Source organism: Trachymyrmex septentrionalis, unplaced genomic scaffold (assembly GCF_001594115.1).
Source record: "Trachymyrmex septentrionalis isolate Tsep2-gDNA-1 unplaced genomic scaffold, Tsep1.0 scaffold69, whole genome shotgun sequence".
Lineage (NCBI taxonomy): Eukaryota > Metazoa > Arthropoda > Insecta > Hymenoptera > Formicidae > Trachymyrmex > Trachymyrmex septentrionalis.
Window position 1 is genome coordinate 1,728,182 of NW_017305873.1, and position 19,722 is coordinate 1,747,903.

General features: G+C 36.3%; 2 protein-coding genes across 4 annotated transcripts in view; both read right to left on the minus strand.

Annotated features, from left to right (window-relative positions):
* Positions 1-11,770, minus strand: part of LOC108753344 (mediator of RNA polymerase II transcription subunit 15-like) — a 28,584-nt gene extending 16,814 nt beyond the window's left edge. For 2 of the 3 annotated variants that reach the window (XM_018494837.1, XM_018494838.1), the window contains exon 1: positions 11,651-11,770. The gene's annotated coding sequence lies outside the window, so the exon portion shown is untranslated. Of the gene's footprint in view, positions 1-1,042; positions 1,051-11,650 lie in introns of those variants that run through there. The other variant, XM_018494839.1, reaches the window with a different exon arrangement.
* The window catches only part of LOC108753316 (zinc finger protein 608-like), a 177,789-nt gene that overhangs the window by 3,425 nt on the left and 154,642 nt on the right, over positions 1-19,722 (minus strand). The window contains exon 4 of the mRNA XM_018494798.1: positions 11,651-11,774. Coding sequence (XP_018350300.1) covers positions 11,651-11,774 — 124 coding nt within the window. The remainder of the gene's footprint in view (positions 1-11,650; positions 11,775-19,722) is intronic.

Below are 19,722 nucleotides of genomic sequence, written 5' to 3' on the forward strand. Positions count from 1 at the left end.
AGGTTATTAAAGAGGTTATTAAATGGCACATAAATGTGATAAATAAATATATATGATGTAAAAAATAAAATCAAATAAATCTTTGAAAGTCAAAAAAGTAAAATATAAAGTCATGTCGTGCTTCATTATTCTAAAAAAAATATAATTTTTTTATTTCAAGTGAAAAAGTATTAAATTATTGAGATAAAATTTCGGACTGTTAAAATTATTTGCTCAAGTTAAATATTTTTTTACTAAAATCTAAAAAATTCTCTGAGATATCTGGAAAATTTTCTTAAATTCAAAATTCCGGATAAGATTAGAAAATCTTTCAATACAAATTCTTCTTTTAAAATAAATTGGAGTGCAAGGAACTATCAAATAAAAAATATAATGGAAATTGATGAAACACAGGAATCAGTAGAATTATATCATTTTCTACAATTAAAGCGAAATTTACAGGATAGTTTAGGAAAGAGACTCACTACAAAATAGTATCAGTAAACTACTCTGTTATTTTCTACTGTCATTCTGATTTTTTTAGAAAAAATTGCATGGCGAAAATGTGAATGTGCGCAGATGTGCATGCTATACTTATTGCTAACTGATTGTAAATATATTGTATTATAAACAAAAATTAAAAACTAATTTTTCAGAAAGACAGGCACATTTTAATTTAAAAATAAAATTCTAAAAATTCTTCATGTTCGATAAACTTCTATCCTTCATTTTTAAGAATAAAAAAAAATTTCTAAAAATTCCAGATTTTTATTCAGGTACTAAATAGTTTTACTACATCTATACTTGCTCATTCCTTTGGCCTTATTATAAGAAAAAGTAAAATAGAAAAAAATTATCAAGATATGAATAAAAATTAAAACTAACCGCCTGATATCTTTTCATTTTTCGTGATATTTTCTCACACTGTAGTCTCTTATGATATTATCTTACATAATAATAGCTATTAAACGAGTTTATCTGTAAGTTTCACATTTGGCCTCGCGGTCGACTACTCCTAGAGTTAAATAAAATTTCCCGCGAAATGAATAATCATACAATTCACCTCGAAGAGATTGTGATCGCGGCAGCTGCTCTGGAATAACATCCGAGCATTATTATTTGTCCGTTGGTCGTTTGCTGCAAAGAAACGCAAGCGTCGCCATCGCCGATTTGGGTTTCCTCTTCCTGAGAGTCGGTGGACGATAAAGGAGCTCTTTTCCGAAACGGGAGATTTGCGGTCGAAGGAAATACGGAGGGATGAGGAACCGCACGAGGATGAGGAAGAAAAAAGCGTTCGTAGCTACGCTGTAAAACAACGAATTAATCTCTTCTCTGGCGATATCGTTGCAATTGCGATATCTCGATGCTGGGGAGAACTCTCTTGGCATCTATAACAGCTGTCACGTAAAATCACGTTTGGCCGCCCTCCAAATAACGATAATCACGGTCGTTGCTAAAACGAGAAATTGGCTTTCGGTACAGCGTGGATTTTTCCTCCTACTGAAAACTCATCATACGAAAGTCTCTTCCGGTACTCGAGTGAGGCAGGTGTCTCGTTCATCAATGTACCGAAGGAACATTAAACTCGAGGGAGAGCGTGCACATTTCACGTCAAACCCGATTTTGACGGATTAGCATTTTAGTGGAGAAAAATCATTGTCAAGCGCTGCTTGACAAACGCAAATAAATAAAGGAAACGTCAGAATGGTTTTTCGACATGTTGCCCATAGCATCTGCTCGCCACCTAATCGCCGGAAACACGATAATTTTTTAGTGTGGCAATCGTTTTATCAGATAAATATTTTAACTCAAAATGTAACCAAAAATAAAATTCGAGTAAAACAAAATTAAATTTAATACTGGATATTTTCAAATAATACGGAACACATTTATAAATTTTATTTAAAATATTTTAAAAATATTGCAAATATATATATATGTGTGTGTGCGCGTGTGCGATAGAATATGTATGCGTGTGTCGAAGGGATTAATAGTTACGATTTGCGGTCAGATGATACACCGACGATATCGCGCGCTCGATAAAGTTCGCAAAGCAGAACGAAGCGGAACGAAGCGATGCAGCTGCCAGGCGAAACGTGAAATCACGGGGCAGCGTTATTTGTCTTCGCCGAATGGCGGTTGCCTGTAGCGCCCGGAGACAACATCGGCTGAGATCAGTCTGGAAATAAGTGGATTTTCTTTCGGCTTCAGAGAGCTCGCAGTCTCGACGGCGGAGGTCTTTCAAAATCGAGATGTATTCAAGATCCTTAGATGGAAGAAATGGAAAGAGATACGCATCATAGAATCGCATCTCTTCTTCCCGATATCTTTCGACATTCAATTTACCGTATAAAATTCTTTAACAATGCATGTCGATATCAATTGTACCATATAATCCAATAAACATGTAGTAATATTGAGTTGATGCATAAATGATGACTATTTTATTGTTATGAAATAAAAGACAGACTTTTAAATATTATATAATATTTATTTGAATCAATATATGGTATAGTTTTTATTATGTAACTTCTTTTTCTATAATCTTTTTCTATCTTTTTATGAGGTTAAATATTCCGGATTGTAAATGACTCTTGTTTGGTAAATTACTGGCTGAATTACTGGCCTACATTTCGTTGCTTTCTCGTCAAAAAAGGGAATGTTGTCCGAACGGTATGGTCACAGGAGATGAGAAATGAATCTCCTATGATAATATAACAAAAAAGATCATGACGGTATCTAAATGAAAGATTACTACTGACACCAAAAACAGAATTACAAAAAAATATCGTATTATGTTAAATTGATCTCTAAGGATGTAATCTATTATGAACTTTTAAAATCGAACGAGACAATTATTATTACTAATTGTTATTACTTGCAATTAGAGAAATTGAGGTACTGCTAGAAAAATATCTGGTCAATAGGAAGGTAATAATTCCATCAAGATGATGTCAGATTCCATGTAGCAAATCTATCCAACAAAAATTAAAATTTAATTAGAAAATTCTTAACCATCTTTCATATTCTTCAGACATAATTCCTGACTATCATCTATTTCGTTTGTTATAGACTCATCTCGATGGAAAAAAATTTGAGTAATATAGATGTCATTAAAAAATGCCTCCGTGACGTTTTAATTTCGAAATCAGGATTTTATAAGTTAAGTGTATTTAATTTCATAGAAAAATGAAATACAATCATAAAAAATAATGGAAACTATTCATTCATTGAAATATCATATTAAAAAATTTATCTTTCATTTCATAACAATAGAAACAGCTATTATTTATGCAACTCAACATAATTATCTGTCATCTTTTCTTAAATGCAAAACTTAATATATATTAAAGAATTTTGATAAATTAAACCTCGAGTAAATAAAACTGTAAATAGAAAGTATCAAGAGAACTAAAAAGATTAAAGTTCACAAATGTATTTTTATGATAATATATTTATCACCCAATTAATTTTATAAACAATTAGACACTCCAAATTCATAAAGAGCCTGCAACTGAAAAAAAGTGACATCCAGTGGATAAGATAGGAAGAGCAGATTGTAAAAGGAGGAGAAAGAGAAGACCTAAGAACGAGTAAGATTCCGTCGAGGTGAAGCGAGAGATGTTCCAAAGATCGATAACAAGCTGTATAAGTCTAGCTTCCCTCCATGGGAGAGGCTTCTCTCTTTCTCTCTCCCCTCGCTTCTCACGTCTCTCATCCTTCCTATCCCGTCTCCTGCTCCGTGCCCGCCCCGTCGCATCTCTGACAAGCATCCTTTCATCAACGTCTCTGTGATCCAACTAAACTACCCTGACATCGACAAAACCAGGTCCGATGGGAGATAGACGCCTTTACGATACACACCTCGCTCACGGTGGTACCTGTAATTGTATTAGTGGCTCGTCCGTGTAGTCTTCTCACAATCTCGCGTAATGCTTTTCTGTACAAGATGTCCGTGCTCATGAGACATTACACGAATCAAGATCCTTAATGGATATAAATACTTCAATAACTTTTTCATCCTTTACCTAACATCGAAAGTCAAAATATGAAAGTAAAATAATTTAATTCAAAAGTTAAATTATAAACATTATATTTTCGTACTAAAGTTCAAGAAATAAAGCGATTTTTAATTTTCACTCTTTCTTTTTAACCTCTTCATCAAAATGATGAAAAAAAATTTAGAACAAAAGGTGAGTATTAAAAATATTAATTGGAATTAAAATAAAAATATTGAATCGAAATATTAAAAAAGGTTAAAAATGTTAAATTAAAATTAGATAAAATAAAAATTGGATAAAAAAAAGATCTTCTCAATTTTGAGGGTGATTATGTCCACAGTGCGGACGCTACACGCAACGAAAATGCGTGTTATCGCGATACGAGTTATCGGCGGTTTAGTACTTCTGTCGGCCGATCGCCGGTCATTAGTTACACGCGCATGCACGCATAATTACACATTTGCGCATATGACATTTATTGCTGGAGATTAACCTGTTAGCTTCGCGGAATTATTAATGCGCCGCGTTCATAAAGCGGGAGATGCAAATTGAGGCCGATCGAGGAGGGCGAGCGACGCGAGTCGTTGTCGCACGCGCGTGCAACCAGCAAATATAATAACTCGTTTGACGAACTTCGTTCGCTCATTCACGCGTGTCGAATGCGTGTCCTTACGTAATTACCGAGGACGCGTGGCTCGCGTACACGCGAAAGAAATCGCCCGTCTTTTTAATCGCCCGCTTCCCAAGAAAATTTCTCAAGGGAGGATCTTAATGCGCTTATTATGAGCGGATCGACGAGCGTGTCGTCTCGTTAGGGCAATAATGTGGAGCACGAGACATGGATCTTACGAAGGAAGGATGCGAATTGGCAAATTCAATTTGCATTTGACATATCGTGGAAGTACACGACTCTCGCGAAATCATCGAGTGCCATTGAAGACACTTTAATCGATGTGAAATCGATTCTTCCTCAACGAAAATATCAGGGGAAAACTACTTACACTCCTCTTTAATTAAAGACCGGCGATAAAAAGCTTCTAACGAATTAAGTTTCAAGAGAAAAGATAAATGATGAAACCTTGTTTTTCCCTTATTTAATTAGAAAAATGCACGTTTCTGTAAAGTAAAACTGTAAATGTTTTTCTCAAAGTTCCTGGAGATTTCCAGTAGCTATTCATATATTATTAAGATTTTCTCGTCACACGACTATTACATTTATAAACATGATCACGATTGCGGCAGAAGTGAGAAGACTCGAAGGAACGGAAGTGGAAGGCTGAGCGGATAAATTTGCTATAAAGTAAAGCGGCGCGAAGAGGCGGCAGCAGCCACGAAACCAGAACAGACGTGCTCGAGATTCCGTTGATGTTTTATTTCTCTCGTCGATATAACACACTGGTAGGAGCTCTCTTTCTCTCGTTTTTCTCTCCTCTCCTCCCCCCCCTCTCTCTCTCTCTCTCTCTCTCTCATCTTTTTCTTGTATCTCGCCAGGAGTCAAAGATGGAACCGGCTAAAGAGAGTAAAGAGAAGAGGAATAACAAGGAGATGAAAAGAGACAGAAGAAGACGAGGCGAGCCGAACGAGAGAAAAAGGGGTGAAGGGCGATTGAAGAGTTATGGGGATGCGAGAGGAGAGGAGCGGAGGGCGGAGAACGGGAGGTGAAAGGATGTAGCAGCAGGATATCAGCAGCAAACGACGAAAGTAATAAAACTTGGATGGAAAGCAGAGAGGCTCGGACAGATTGGTCGGCCATTCAATTGGGAATTCGACGAATTTATGGACTTCCTAATCTACCATTATGAACGGCCATTTAGGAACTCCCCCTTTCGCGTCTAGCTTCACCGCGACGTTTGTTCTTTCGATGGCGAATAAAGCAACAACAATAACAACAACAACAAAAAGACAATCTCACAGATGTTTCTGAGATTGTAATGATGCGTCAGCTCAAATGAAATATCACTCCAGAAAATATAACTTGATGTTATTTAACGCGTTGCATGCTCTACATACATTTCATCACGTTTATCTTTCGGTCTAATCACCGTTAGAATTAATTTAAACTAAAAATAACTTTACCGGATGTATTCTGTGTATTATTCATCTATTTGTTTCCTCGTGCGTAAATTTGAAACAACAAAAACAGTTGTTGAAAACGCACACGTAAATGCACGCTTCCGATGCTGTTTTTATGTAAAAGGTACGCCGGTTTTATCTACTTCGAGCTTAAGGCACTTATATTTGAAGGCACAGTCGTTTATTAAGTAGATTAAACTTTACATTAGAATTCTACGAATTACCGTCACGGCGGAGAGAGCACATTTTTCCCTTTAGAAAACTTTCGAAGTCCATTTCTCAGTTTTGACGTGGAAGCGTTTGGCTCTTTTCACATAATGGCCCTTCATTTATCCTTACTTCGCGAGGGGATCCAACGGTGAAAAACAGCTACTCGATTCGACCGCCTTCGAGGGAACGATCATAAAGTGGACCTTTGGTATCGTAGAGAAAAGAAGAGGGGAAAACAAGAGGGGAAGAACGTACGAGAAGAGGATGAGAAGAAAAAGATGAGAGGAAAGGGAGAGAGAGAGAGAGAGAGAGAGAGAGAGAGAGAGAGAGAGAGAGAGATGAGAAAAGACAAAGAGTGGAAGAGGGAAGAGCAGCCGGGGAGTCACGATGTAGTTTAACCCGACGACAACCACGACCGCGGCATATAATACCTGTCTGACAAGCTACCTTACCCGTGTTGTATCAGCCGGGCATGTACGTACACATATATGCGCGTGTGTGTACGTACACACACTGCCCGTATATGTGTGTTTATTGCGAAACACACGCTTTTGTGTGCGCACGCGGAGGTTACCGCACGGCATGCAGAGGCGCGTACGCGGTCGCGTGTACCCACGTTGCACGCTCGAGTGTGGCTCGAGAATTCGAGGATTCGGGTAAAACTAATTGCAGGCCTGTCGGAAACGGTTGGCAGGATCTTGCGTATCGCACGCAAACGGACCTTCATCGATTTCATTCCACGGATATACATAATTATACTTTTATCATTTCGTGGGTACATCTTGTGCGTCACATTTCATACATTGTTTCGTGTAGCTTTTTGACGTTACAAAAAGAACCTTTGTTACCCGACGAAGAGAATGAATTTCGCATGTACTTTCGCTAAAGAATGAACGATAATTCTGGGGTATCCTACATACGTTTGAATATCTCAATACTGCAAAATTTATTTCTATTTCATGAGCACGTATTATGCGCAGCCGTCACGTTTTGTCACGTGAATGTAAAAGAAGGTATGACGAGAACGGAGCGTAGTGTTCGCGTGTATTCGTGTAGCGTGCGGTTTTCTTTATAATTTCCGCAGATCGCTTTAATCGTATTACGAAGAAATCGTTGAAGCATGCGACGAATAGAACTCAGGAGGCTTTCCCAGGAGGAACGATCTATTAGCGAAATTGGTATTAATTACGTTAGCTCGCGGTAAAATTAATTATTCCGCTGAAGAGCGTCTCCCGGCACTTTTGTTTTAATTTCATTCTACGTACATCAGTTTTTATCTCGCGTGCGAGCCAAGTCGCGGCGTATTATTATATCGTATTATTATATCGCAACTCATTATTATACAGCGAGTGATAAGAAAGAAAAAGCATTAATAAACATTCAGGCTAGCAGTGGCCGTAAAAAAAAAGGAATTTCGATCGAAATACGCTGCCAAGCGAAATATTTTTGGTGTATATATTATAAATTTAAAAAAATGTTTACGTAAAAGATAAAAAGAGCTTCTCGGAACAGCGTAATGTATTTTCAATAAATTATAAGGAATCAAATTAGTGTTTTTTTTATTGATGTTTTTCGATAAAAATGACGTGATGAATTTTTAAATATAATCATCAATCAAATCAATTTCAATGTTCATGAATTTACAGAATTCAGTAAAGGTTACTGAAATAAATTTTAAACGCATTATTAATTTTTCTAGAGTGACATTTCCTTTCTGATATAACACTAACTATAGTAGTAGAGTCGCATAATTTATTAAAAGCGTTCCATACTTTTTCATTAAAGCATAAAATAACAAAGAAATATGTCCATTAGGGCTTTCCGCATACATACGCACACACACATATATATATATATATATCGGAATATTCTTGAATATTTAAATATTTTCTCTATCAACATTCTATGTTATTACATTATTCCACATGTCGCACGCAACCAGCCAGTGCGTTTCGCAGCTGGCGAATTAGCGAGTCAGCTTAGCGACGCGTATGAGTTGTAAAACAATGGCGAATGTTAAGCTACGGAACGTATGTTAACAAGCATGAAAGCTTAAACCCGGATAAATTAATCTATTACTTCGCGCAAACGTGATCGTTATCGAGTTACCGCTACTTTAACTGTCGAAATGGTCTTAATAAGCTTGCGGGCGATCCAATTACGTAGTTTATCCGCGTTTGTTCTAATCACACTCATTACTCGTGAAAATACTTCGGTGCGGCGTGACAGTGCAATATTTCGGTGTAACGTTACGCTAAATTAATCTGGACAAGCGCGCGAAAATCACAAATTCTTTCCCGCGCGATCATGATTTTTTACATTAATACCTCCTTTTAAACGAAATGAAACTTTAAATACAATATTTAAAATATTTCTCAAAAAGAATTAATAAATAAATTGAAATTATACGAATAAAATACAAAGTGTCGCAATTCTGTATACATTACAATTACACGGTCGCGGTTGATTAATCTCGGCAAACGAAATAATGATGTCGGGATTGCAACACGCTTTTATTTACCCGACTTTTCCGGCCGGCAGAATATCGGGCGAATATTTATAACCCCGAATCGTTCGAGCAGCAACAAGATCGATCGAGTGCTATTCCTATTACATCGGTGCTCTCCGAATGTTTACCCGGGGCAAACGATTGATTGATCATCGGTGCTAGTTATTTTCAATCGACACGAGACGATACGATTTTTATTTTATCGATAACCACGACAGTGGTTATTATTTATTCGCGCGATTCTATGAGAACGACTGTAACAACCGGATCATCTGTCGATTCCGTCAATCATTCGTTAACTCCGGCTAATGGAATTAATGAAATCCGAAGATTAGAATCTCGATTATGTAACAAAAGTAAATCGAGTTTCGATGAAAACCTGCTCGAAGTTAATCCACGAACAAGAAGTTCTGTTTTATTTTTACTCTCGACTGCTGCCAACTTCGAAGATTGTTCAGCTAGTAATTAGCTTTTCATTTAATCTTCACGATAATGTAGACTCATCTCATATTCACTAAAGAATACAATATTCATATCTCCATTATTGGGCCCTTAATTTAATTATTTGTCAGGGATTTGTCATTTGAATGTATGGAAGTCAACGTCGTTTCGAAATGTATAAAAATTATAAAAATACCAGGAAATATTTCAAGCAATGTTCGAAATGTTACAATACAAATATCCCTTTATTTGACGGGTTTTTTTAGATTTTAGTCGTAGGTTGAATTAATCGTAAGAATAGTAATCATATCTGTTTTTCTTTCTCTTTTAATAATAATATTTGTATTACTAGCCATTCTAAGACATAAATAATTTCAAGATTATGTAAAAAAGTAAGTTAATATCCATTTCGACTAATGAATATTTTTTAATAAGAATACAGTATAACATAGTGAATCATTTTATTCTTATTTAACGTCGGCAAACAATAAGAATGTGACGATGGTATTACGCTGTATCCTTACTGGAAAACATCCAATGTAGAGTCACTTTAATCTTAATTCAATTGTTACACACACGTATATTCAACTTTTTTTTATATATGTATACATACACTGTAAAAAAAAATAAAATGTTAATTTTAACTTAGATACGTACAAGAGGATTTTCTGTAAAAAATAAAATGTTAATTTTAATTTAAAAACGTTTAGTGGATTTTCTGAAACACACACATGCAAAAATGTTAATTTTAACATTTTTGCATGTTTCAGAAAGTCCACTAGACATTATTAAAGTTAAATTAACATTTTATTTTTTACAGTGTACACACGCATGCATACTCTTCATCTCTTTTTAATTCTTAGCATTTACCGGTCGGAAGTTTGGAAATTCGAAATAGCCGTACGTAGAGGGATATCTGTACGTTCAATTACATTTATCAAATATTATATTTATATTACATTCATATTACCGATAAAATACAGGAAATAACAGTTAAAGCAAAAATATTATACGACCAGGAAATGTAACGAGGCGAGTAATTTCTGCTAGTGAACGTTGCACAAATTATTATCTTGTTCAGTTGAATGTATAATGAAATAAATGCTTTATATCCACTGCAGAAAAGTGGCGCCTGTAATCCTTTCTCGCGCAATTATTGCTCGTTATTATAGCGCAAGGAAAATCGCGACGCGAGCGAGGATCCTGTTTCCTATACTGCTCTCCTCATTTATACGCATCGCTAACGGTGAACATCATTTTGTATAACAACTCTAACGATGCTCGATATGATTTAATATCCCGGGAAAAACAAGTGGGCGGTGGACGCGCTGATTTTACGTTGAACGATAGAAGATGCGATCGTATAACTCCCTTACGACGGTGATTTCCATAATAATAACGCCGACTTTGTATGCGGTGCCATTAGTGTTATTACTGTTATTCAGCGAATTGCAGAAATTCGATAAATCAATAAGCAGTGTGTATGACTTTATCCGAAGAGCCTGGTGCAATAACAGGGTAAATTTGATGGGAGCAAATTTGGCAAGCGAATACTGGGAATGTACATGAATCATTAATGGTCTAAATGCAAATTCTTCTGTATTTTGATAAAATGTCCGTTAACGTTAACAGTTAAATCCTTGGTATTTTTAACAAATTAATTAAAACTGGATAGATTGTTAATTTAACATCCGAGGAGTTTGAGAGAAGCGCGGTCACACTTGTATTTCTACGATTTTATATATTACTAGAAGAAAGATTAAGTAAATTGCATTAATTGTATGAATCACAATTGGCGTAAAAATACGTTTCTTTAATGAAAAAAAAAAAAAAAAAAAAAAACATCATTTTCATTGGATAAAATAATAAAGTAGATTGGTCGGTGGATAATTTATTCAAGAATATAATTAAATAATTGTAGCTGGATGAAAATAGAAATATTATCTCTGTTATACTCTTTTCAGATATCAAATAGAATTAATTGTAATTAAATTTTCTGTATTCGACTGACTCTTGCATGAAAAACACATGATTCGAAATTACATGTAAAATTATCATTTAAAATTAATATTATTTATCATTAATTGTGCAGATCCATTAATATGACAATTAAAACATCAAAAGAAGATCAACAATATGTAGAAATTAATGTAAAACTAATAGGTAGAAATTAATATAAAATCAATTTGTGTAAAAATACATTTTTCCGATGAAGAAAAAGATTGTCGTTTTATCGATCGATTATAATTGTCAATTAAGAGAATATTAAAAATCGATGCTTCGTTCGCTAAATCAGTGCTATCGTTCTAGGATTAATTTCGCTCCCTAATCCTCTGTAAGTAAGAGGAAGCTAAGGGGATAACAAGAAGGTCGGAGGTCCAAGGTGGCGGAGTCCGCCAAGGCAAATGGGCGAATTAAGCTGTAACGAGGTTCTTACCTCCTTCGGTCTCGTGCCAAACGATGCCCTCGAGGGTGACGGAGGTACCGGGCTCGCAGGGCCCCAAACACTCCGGTTCCGTAATGGTCCCCACGCTGGTCCCAACGCATACGTCGGACATGTCCTGCAACAGAAAGTTCGACGAACGGTGAGCCGCGATGTCATGTGTCACATGTACGGCATGCAGGATCGATATGTATCGCGTTCGTCAATTTCGCCCGCGTGGAACAAAGCCACGTATAAAATAATCTACAACATGAAGATGTTACCACGCGCAAAAAGAATGGTTTTGCTAAAAAATATAGAAATTTAGGCTGGATACAGATTTGAAAATAATTTTGTTATTAGACCATCGAAATAATTACTGGAACGTCCAAGCTGATTGCTGAAGTGTTAAAACCTTTTAGAATATATTTTATCGTTACTCATTATATATGTTTGAGCTTCCTACATAATTATTTTGATACTTTTAACGACCTAATAAATTATTTTGAAATCTATATTTAGATAAACTTTTAGACATTTCAACAAAATCATTCTCTCCGTGCAAATTTATTATTTTAATATATAAATAATGAATATTTTTCGGCCGCGATTAAAAAGCTAACTTCTTCCTGATGGTTAATTTATTTCGAAAATTATTCTACCGAATATCAAGGATACTGCTGTTTGCATTAACTCTCTAATGCAAACGTAGGAGACAGACAATGTATATTGTTCGTAATTAGATTGAGATAGTCTCGTATGTCCAGGGACTTGTCATTCTAACTACGATGCGGTTCCCGTGACGCCCAGGGACCTGCATTCTAACTACGACACGAGAATGGCGATCAAGAGCGATAGCATGACTGAGCGATGAGGATGCCAACTAACGATCCGTTAGATCCATGAACAATCTCATAGCGAATGCATGATATTAATGTCTAATAAACGCTCGTTTCGAGAGACCGCTTGAATATTTTCGCGGCTCTGCTGTGCCATGTACCTCATATACGTTTAATTCAATTCATTCACTCTTCACAGTTGTGCAACGCGACATAAAATCCGTCGCGTATATATACATATATGGTGCCTTTCGACGTGAAAATATACATTTTTCAGTCCATACATTTACGCTGCATTCTGGCTGGTGTAATACACAGTGCACGACCGTTCCGCGCCGACATGACGTTGCGCGACGATTTCGACAAGGTGTTAACGAGTCATCGTACGGTATATATATCTCTCGGGCTTTTCAAAAATATCGGGTCGGGCTGTCACGAAATACCGCCGTTGCTTGTACGCGACGACGACAGAGAGAGAGAGAGAGAGAGAGAGAGAGAGAGAGAGAGAGAGAGAGAGAGAGAGAGAGTATCGCTTCGCCGTTCATTTCGGAAATCGATGTAATCCCGGTCACTGGTCGCGCGCGCGCGCGGAAAATGCATCCCGGGCCGGCGGCCGAGTGGCCTCGAGGCGCGACGAAACGCAGCCGAGGATATAAAAGCAATTGGAGGAGGCCCCCCCCAATTAACGTCGGTCGTACACTCCCTCCTCCGTGTCGCCCGCTCGCTGTTTATGGAAATATCGGCCGGCCGATATTTCCCCCGAACCCCCGGGAAACGCACGGTCGGAAACGCGGTTCTGCCCGTCGGCGCGTTTACGCCGGCTTGCAAATAGAAATGCGCGACTCGGCGAAAAGCGCCGAGGGTTGATTTTCGTATAACATTTCCGCACACCTACCGTGTTGCTGGAAATTGACGAACACGTCATTCTCCTATATACAGATATATTATAGTGCACGGCGCTATCGATTCTGATTTACGCCCGCGGGACAGATCGCATTTTTTTTTTTTTTTTTTTTTACAGCATCTCGACTGCGTGATAAAATTTCCTCCGCCCTCTCCTTCGCAATTTCATTGCAAATATTTTTATTCGCATTAAACATGTTCGCCTCCTACATATTTTCATCAGCATTAAAAAGCATATTTATACAACGTAAGGTAAATACGTCTTATTATTGCGCGATGTAACAATATAAATAAATTCATCTAGATATAACTCTGTATCATTTTTATCGTTACCATTACTATCATTATCGATGGAGTACCGCTATTTTATTTAACGGTTATTATTATACGCTGTTATTATTTACCGCTTTTATTATTATATGCCATACATTATCATATGTATGTGCACGCACTTAAACATATAAATATGGCATAATATGGAAACGCAACCGTGAGCCGGTATGTTGCGGGTTTAAAAGCAATTAGCGAGATGTCTGCTGAATGAATGCGCTCTGCCGGTCGCGGTAATTTTCGCGGCTCGATGCAAACAAATTTCCATTTCGGAAAACAAAATCGTCGCGCGGTCGGGGCTTTGAGAGCAATTAGTGATGCCGCGCATAATTAACGCGTTAATTAGCAGCGCAATTTTAAGTAACGCGGGCGTAACTTTTTCGTATATCGGAATATCGACACCGCGGCGGCGACGGCGGCGCTGTTACAAATTTTTCATTTATTCACCTTGTGGGATTTAAATGTCACCGATATACCCGTCGTTCGATATTAATATCTGCTTTCGCGGAACGGATTTTCAAACGACATACAAAGCCATATGTCCGCTCGATAAATCCGTTATAAATCCCCAGGAGCATTCTCGCAATAACACAATTCCTCGTAGGCATAAAATCGACAGCAGAGCTCGATTACTTGAACCATCGATCGGCTAGAAACAACGGAATTACTTATTTTATTTTTGACGTTTTATTTAACTTTATAAATATATATGTACTATCGAAAGTTATATCGATTCACGCATGGAATCGACCTTCAGCTTCAATATCTGCATGCGTGCTGTATATTAATCCAGACGAATTTATCGGCGTTATCGCTTCAGCGGCGTTTCGCTGTGGAATAAAATTTGCGCCGGAAACGCGTTTACAGGCGGGTTGGCTGAATGCGTCGAAGCGCATTAACGTGGATAATCGAGAAAATGAGTGACAGCGTGCGCGAATGGATCCACATGCATGTACAAAATATTTGTGATTCGTTGCACCTCTCTTCATCTTTTTTGATAAATTTGAAATGCTCTCAACGGTAGAATGCAGTTGATTTACGATTTTTAATGCCGAACATCCACACGAGGCTTGTAGTAAAATGAGAAATAATAGACGAGAAGAGGCGGTATTATCATTAGTGCGGTATTATAATTAGTATAGTGGCCCCTCTTATTATTCTCGCTATTAGGTGGTAAATTCCAGATTACTTTCGAAATTAATTAATTTGATTTTTATCGAAATTTATTGAGCCTTGTTTCATATAGTTCTGTTAAAATAATCACTCCCATAAATTGATTGCCTAGCATTTATCTACAATTTCCATTCAAAATTCTTTGAAGTGGAATTTCACTCTAAACAGTAAAAATTAAATCAGTCTTAAAAAAAAAAAGCTCAATTTTTAAGAGTGACAATTCACTCTAAAAGTTTTAGAGAATGTATTATACGTACGATAGATTTTTAGTGCAACTTGCGTACGGAAGAAATTGTGAATACGTATATTAGTTTTGCAATATTTTACTTTTTTGTTTGTAACCAAATATCTACTGTTTATTTCTAAACAAAACTAATTATTTAAATCAATTTTTCTAAAAGACCGCCACATTACCGTTTCTGTTTCCCTTCGAGCCATTATGCGGTCGTTACATTTTTATAAATAGTATCTTAATAATTGATTCGTAATTTTGAGTGTAGAATCGATTGAACAATACTTTGACAAATGTAATCGTTAAGTTTTAAATTTAAATACCAGTTATTAAAATTTAATACAAGCTATTACATGAAATGTAAAAAGAGTGCCGTAATACCACCTTCTCTCCTCTAAAGCATTTCATTATCTTTACAAAATTAAAATCCTTTCTCATAAATCCTTTAATTTCGCTGAAACTGCACTTTAAGGCTATTCGTGCCTTCGTATTTTCGTTCAGAAAGAACTAACTCTAAATTGGTAGGGGATCCATGATTGAAAATAAGAGAGGCAATTTCGGAATATTCTACGGCGAAAGGGTAAGGGCGGCAGATAGGTAGGTAGGTAGGTAGGTAAAAGCACAGAGGGACGAGCACGCGGCCGTCTGTCGGGCCCGAGATTACAATGGTAGTTTGAAATGCAAATCGCGGAGTTTATGCTTGGTTTCCATAATTACAGAAGCGCGACGCGCGCGTTACCTCTCATAATGTACAATGCACACGGACCGACGTAATCGTGGCATTGTTCTGGCGTGAAACTATTTTACCGTGTTACGACGACGACGACGACAGCGACGACGATGACGACGACGACGACGACGACGACAAGTCGGCGATGAGAAAAATTAGCTGTGAAACGCGAGATGCGACAGCTTGCGAGAGGAAGGAAATACATCGAAACATCACCAACGAGCTCGCGCAGCCTGTCATGACAATAAAGAGAAACGACATCGTATCGTTATTCGACGGATGTCAGAGAAAAAAACCGCTGTCAAAGTTTCAATAATGTAGAGATGTCGATACTGTTTTAAAGAAATGTCACAAAAACATTTACTAATAAATAAAAAAACGATAAATAACGTAATCATAATTTCAGAGCTCGTTTGAAATTAGGAATGTTCTCATTAGGTGTGTATATATATATATATTAAAAAGATAGCTAATTTCATTTTATCACTTGATGTATCCTCGATGTTAGCACAATTTGTTGCTAGAAAATTTTTAGCTTTATTTAATCGTATTCCGGGTAAACACGATGCCAATTCATTTTAACAATTTTAATCTCTTTTAGCCGTTTTAATCTCTGTTTCTCCTGATTTAATAAGATTCCTAGCTGGATGGTTAATTATTCCGCGTTTTTGCTCTGGTACCGTGGAACTGCAACAAATAATCCTACGCACAAAACGAGAAATATTTAGAGAAGAATGTTGTCGCGAGACTCGTAAAGATTGTAGGGTCGTTGTGCAACGCAATCGTGCGGAAAAGCGGGAATAAAACTGAGGCTTTGGGGCTCCTATATCTCAATATTATTGTAAAATTATTTTATACAATATCATAGATCTTTTTTAAACCATTTAAAATAAACAAAATCTAGAGGTTCTATGTCGACAAACCAATGACAATGTGCAATATTTTAAATATTAGGCAATAATATTGACCATCTAAGGGCTGCTAAGACTATTCCTTGTAGTATTAAAGTAAAAACGCGGAATAATTATTAACAATCAGCTAGAAATCTTATGAAGCTAGACTTGATAAAATGACACTCGATCTTTAATCAGCTAATGTTAAATGGAATATAAAAGCAAGTCGAAATAAGTATACTTACTCTATATAAACTATCTAATCAGTAAAAATATGAAACAGCCACTTTTGATTGTTCCGCCGTATTTCAACAACTCCTGAGGGGGAAAAAGAAAGAGAGAAGGAAAGAGATAGCAAATGTATGTCTCTCACGCGATTTTGCTAAAATAAACCACTACAAATCCATGTAAAAAAACTACAATATATATATGTGATTAGTTTTCCGTGTAAAAATAACACACTATATTGCATACAAAAAATGGAGTTACACATCTTAAACATGTAATATAGTGTTATTTTTACATGGAAAACTAATTATACATGTATATTACAATCACTTCTAAATTTGCGACGTAGACTACATAGAGATACAAAACACAGTTCATATTTAAACTCTGATTACAGAAGGTCTTTAGAAATAAATGGAATACGAATATGTACAGTTAAAGTAATCGGCCAGAAACTGAAAAAAAAAAAGAAAAATTAAGAATGATGCAATACGAACGAATTATCACAAAAAGTAACTGAATAAAACTGAGAGAAGTCAAAGAAACAGCTAGATACGCGTGCGATATGCATTTTAGAGAGTTCTCATCAGCGCATGTGATTGTATATCGACATCATGCGCACTGGCGCGATCGAACGATTCTTTTTAACGTTTCGAGAGTTAAAATGGAATTTCCGCTCGCGCATTTCCCGAGAAAACGAAAAGCGCAATCGAGAATTTCTGGCGCGCTTTCGAGCACGTCAATGTTACACAGCATCGACCGACGCGGCCATCGCTTTATACTCGTCGGCGCTATTATCGCAGTAAAATTGACGGCTAGATGGATAGTATAATAAATTGCAACGGCGAAAATAATATAGCGCGGGAAAACGTTGTCCATTATCGCAGTCACTTCAATATAAAATTGGCGGATAGGTAGAGCGGAGTGTTAGTTATCGTGATGGAATATTGAATACAAATATCGAATAAAGAAACTACCGCCGTGTAAATTGGGAATCGTTTATGAGAATATCATAGCGTCCGTTAGATCTACCATCGGAACATTTAGAAATGCGCCACTACAATATTTTCCCTACGATACTTCGCTATTATTGTACATTTCCCGCTATAATGGTTTCTTCATTAAATTCCTTTAGGGTGATCAATCATTCACGATGCAACTCACAATGTAGTAGCCACCACTACTAGACAAAAGTCTGGTATCGAGTATAGCAATCAAGAAAATTGATGTTGGAACTTCTGAAGTGTACGTCGACTGCTAAAGATATAGCGTACACGGTAAAGTATTACACGAGTATGTTGTCCGTACACGAATACGTATGTATGTGTCTATTATATGTCACCGATAAAAAAAAAAGTGCGCTTTATATTTCTAGCACACTAATCGATTCATTATAATTTATTTCGAAATAAAGACACATGTTGACACGCTTGTCCAATTTGCACATACATTAACGTCTGTACACGAATGTACGTATATATTTATTATACGATATATCCTCGATAAAAATACACTTTATACTTCTAGCGTGCTAATAAATTATTTCGAAATAAAAATACATACTGATACGCTTGTACAATTTGTTGATACATTAACGTCTCTATATGAATATATAAGTATATAAAGTATTCGTGTATATATGTACATATATTGTACGTACAATACATAAGGAGATAGCTTCTTAAGAAAAACTTTCCTCATATGGAAAATAAATATTAATTAGCAATTTATTAATAAAGAATAAAATAGATTATACATTATCTTAATAAGCAATCTTATATATATAATAAGCAAAAATAAAAAATTGTATTACTTGGAAAAAGTATTCGAACAGTCGAGAAATCTAGTTTAATTCTAAGGTTTATAAATATGATCATTTCCGTGAAGTTCTTTTATTTATATTAAAAATAGAACATTATCATATATTACAAATAAGTAATTAATACTTACTTTCTAAAAAGATTTTTTAAAAAAAGATATCTCCACTATAACAAATACTTTTTACTCACTGTATATGTATACCTATATTATATACATCTATATAAAAATGCGCTTTACACTTCTAGCTCGCTAATCGATTCATTATAATTTATTTATTTCGAAATAAAGACACACGCTGACATCGCTTCTACAACTTGCTCATACATTAACGTCTATCCGCGTGTTCGAATTGAGATAACCACTTATCTCAATTTGAGTTAAATCTCACCTGCAGTTAATGTCTCATTTCGTAACATACTTGGCACGATCATAAAATCAAGGGAAGGAGTAATTTAGAGACAGAAAGGGTTAAGTGACACGTAGCATCCCTGTCTTTGTCGGTCGACAGCGATCGTTATCGCCGACGATAACCGCGCGCGGCTCTTCTCTTGGATTGTCTAGAATGCAATTTGCGGGGGGACAATCGCACGGATCGTCGGCAGTTGCGAAATGATAAAAGAGAAACGCACGCACGTGCGTTTGCCTCGTGCTTGAACACCGGTTGCACTTGTGTGTATGCACTTGCATATTTTAGCATGTGGGTGGCTGTGCTCACGCAAACACACACACGCATACACACGCGCGGTTACTCAATACGAATAGTTCATACACACACAGGCGGATCCACGAGAGAGCTATGGAGGCCATGGGTCTCCTCTTTAAAGTTTCCTTTTTTCAAAATATTTTATATATATTCTTTTAATATTTCTGAAATGCTTAAACATTTTTAATTCTAAAAATATTTTTTAATTCAAGAAACTTCTATAGGTATAAAAATA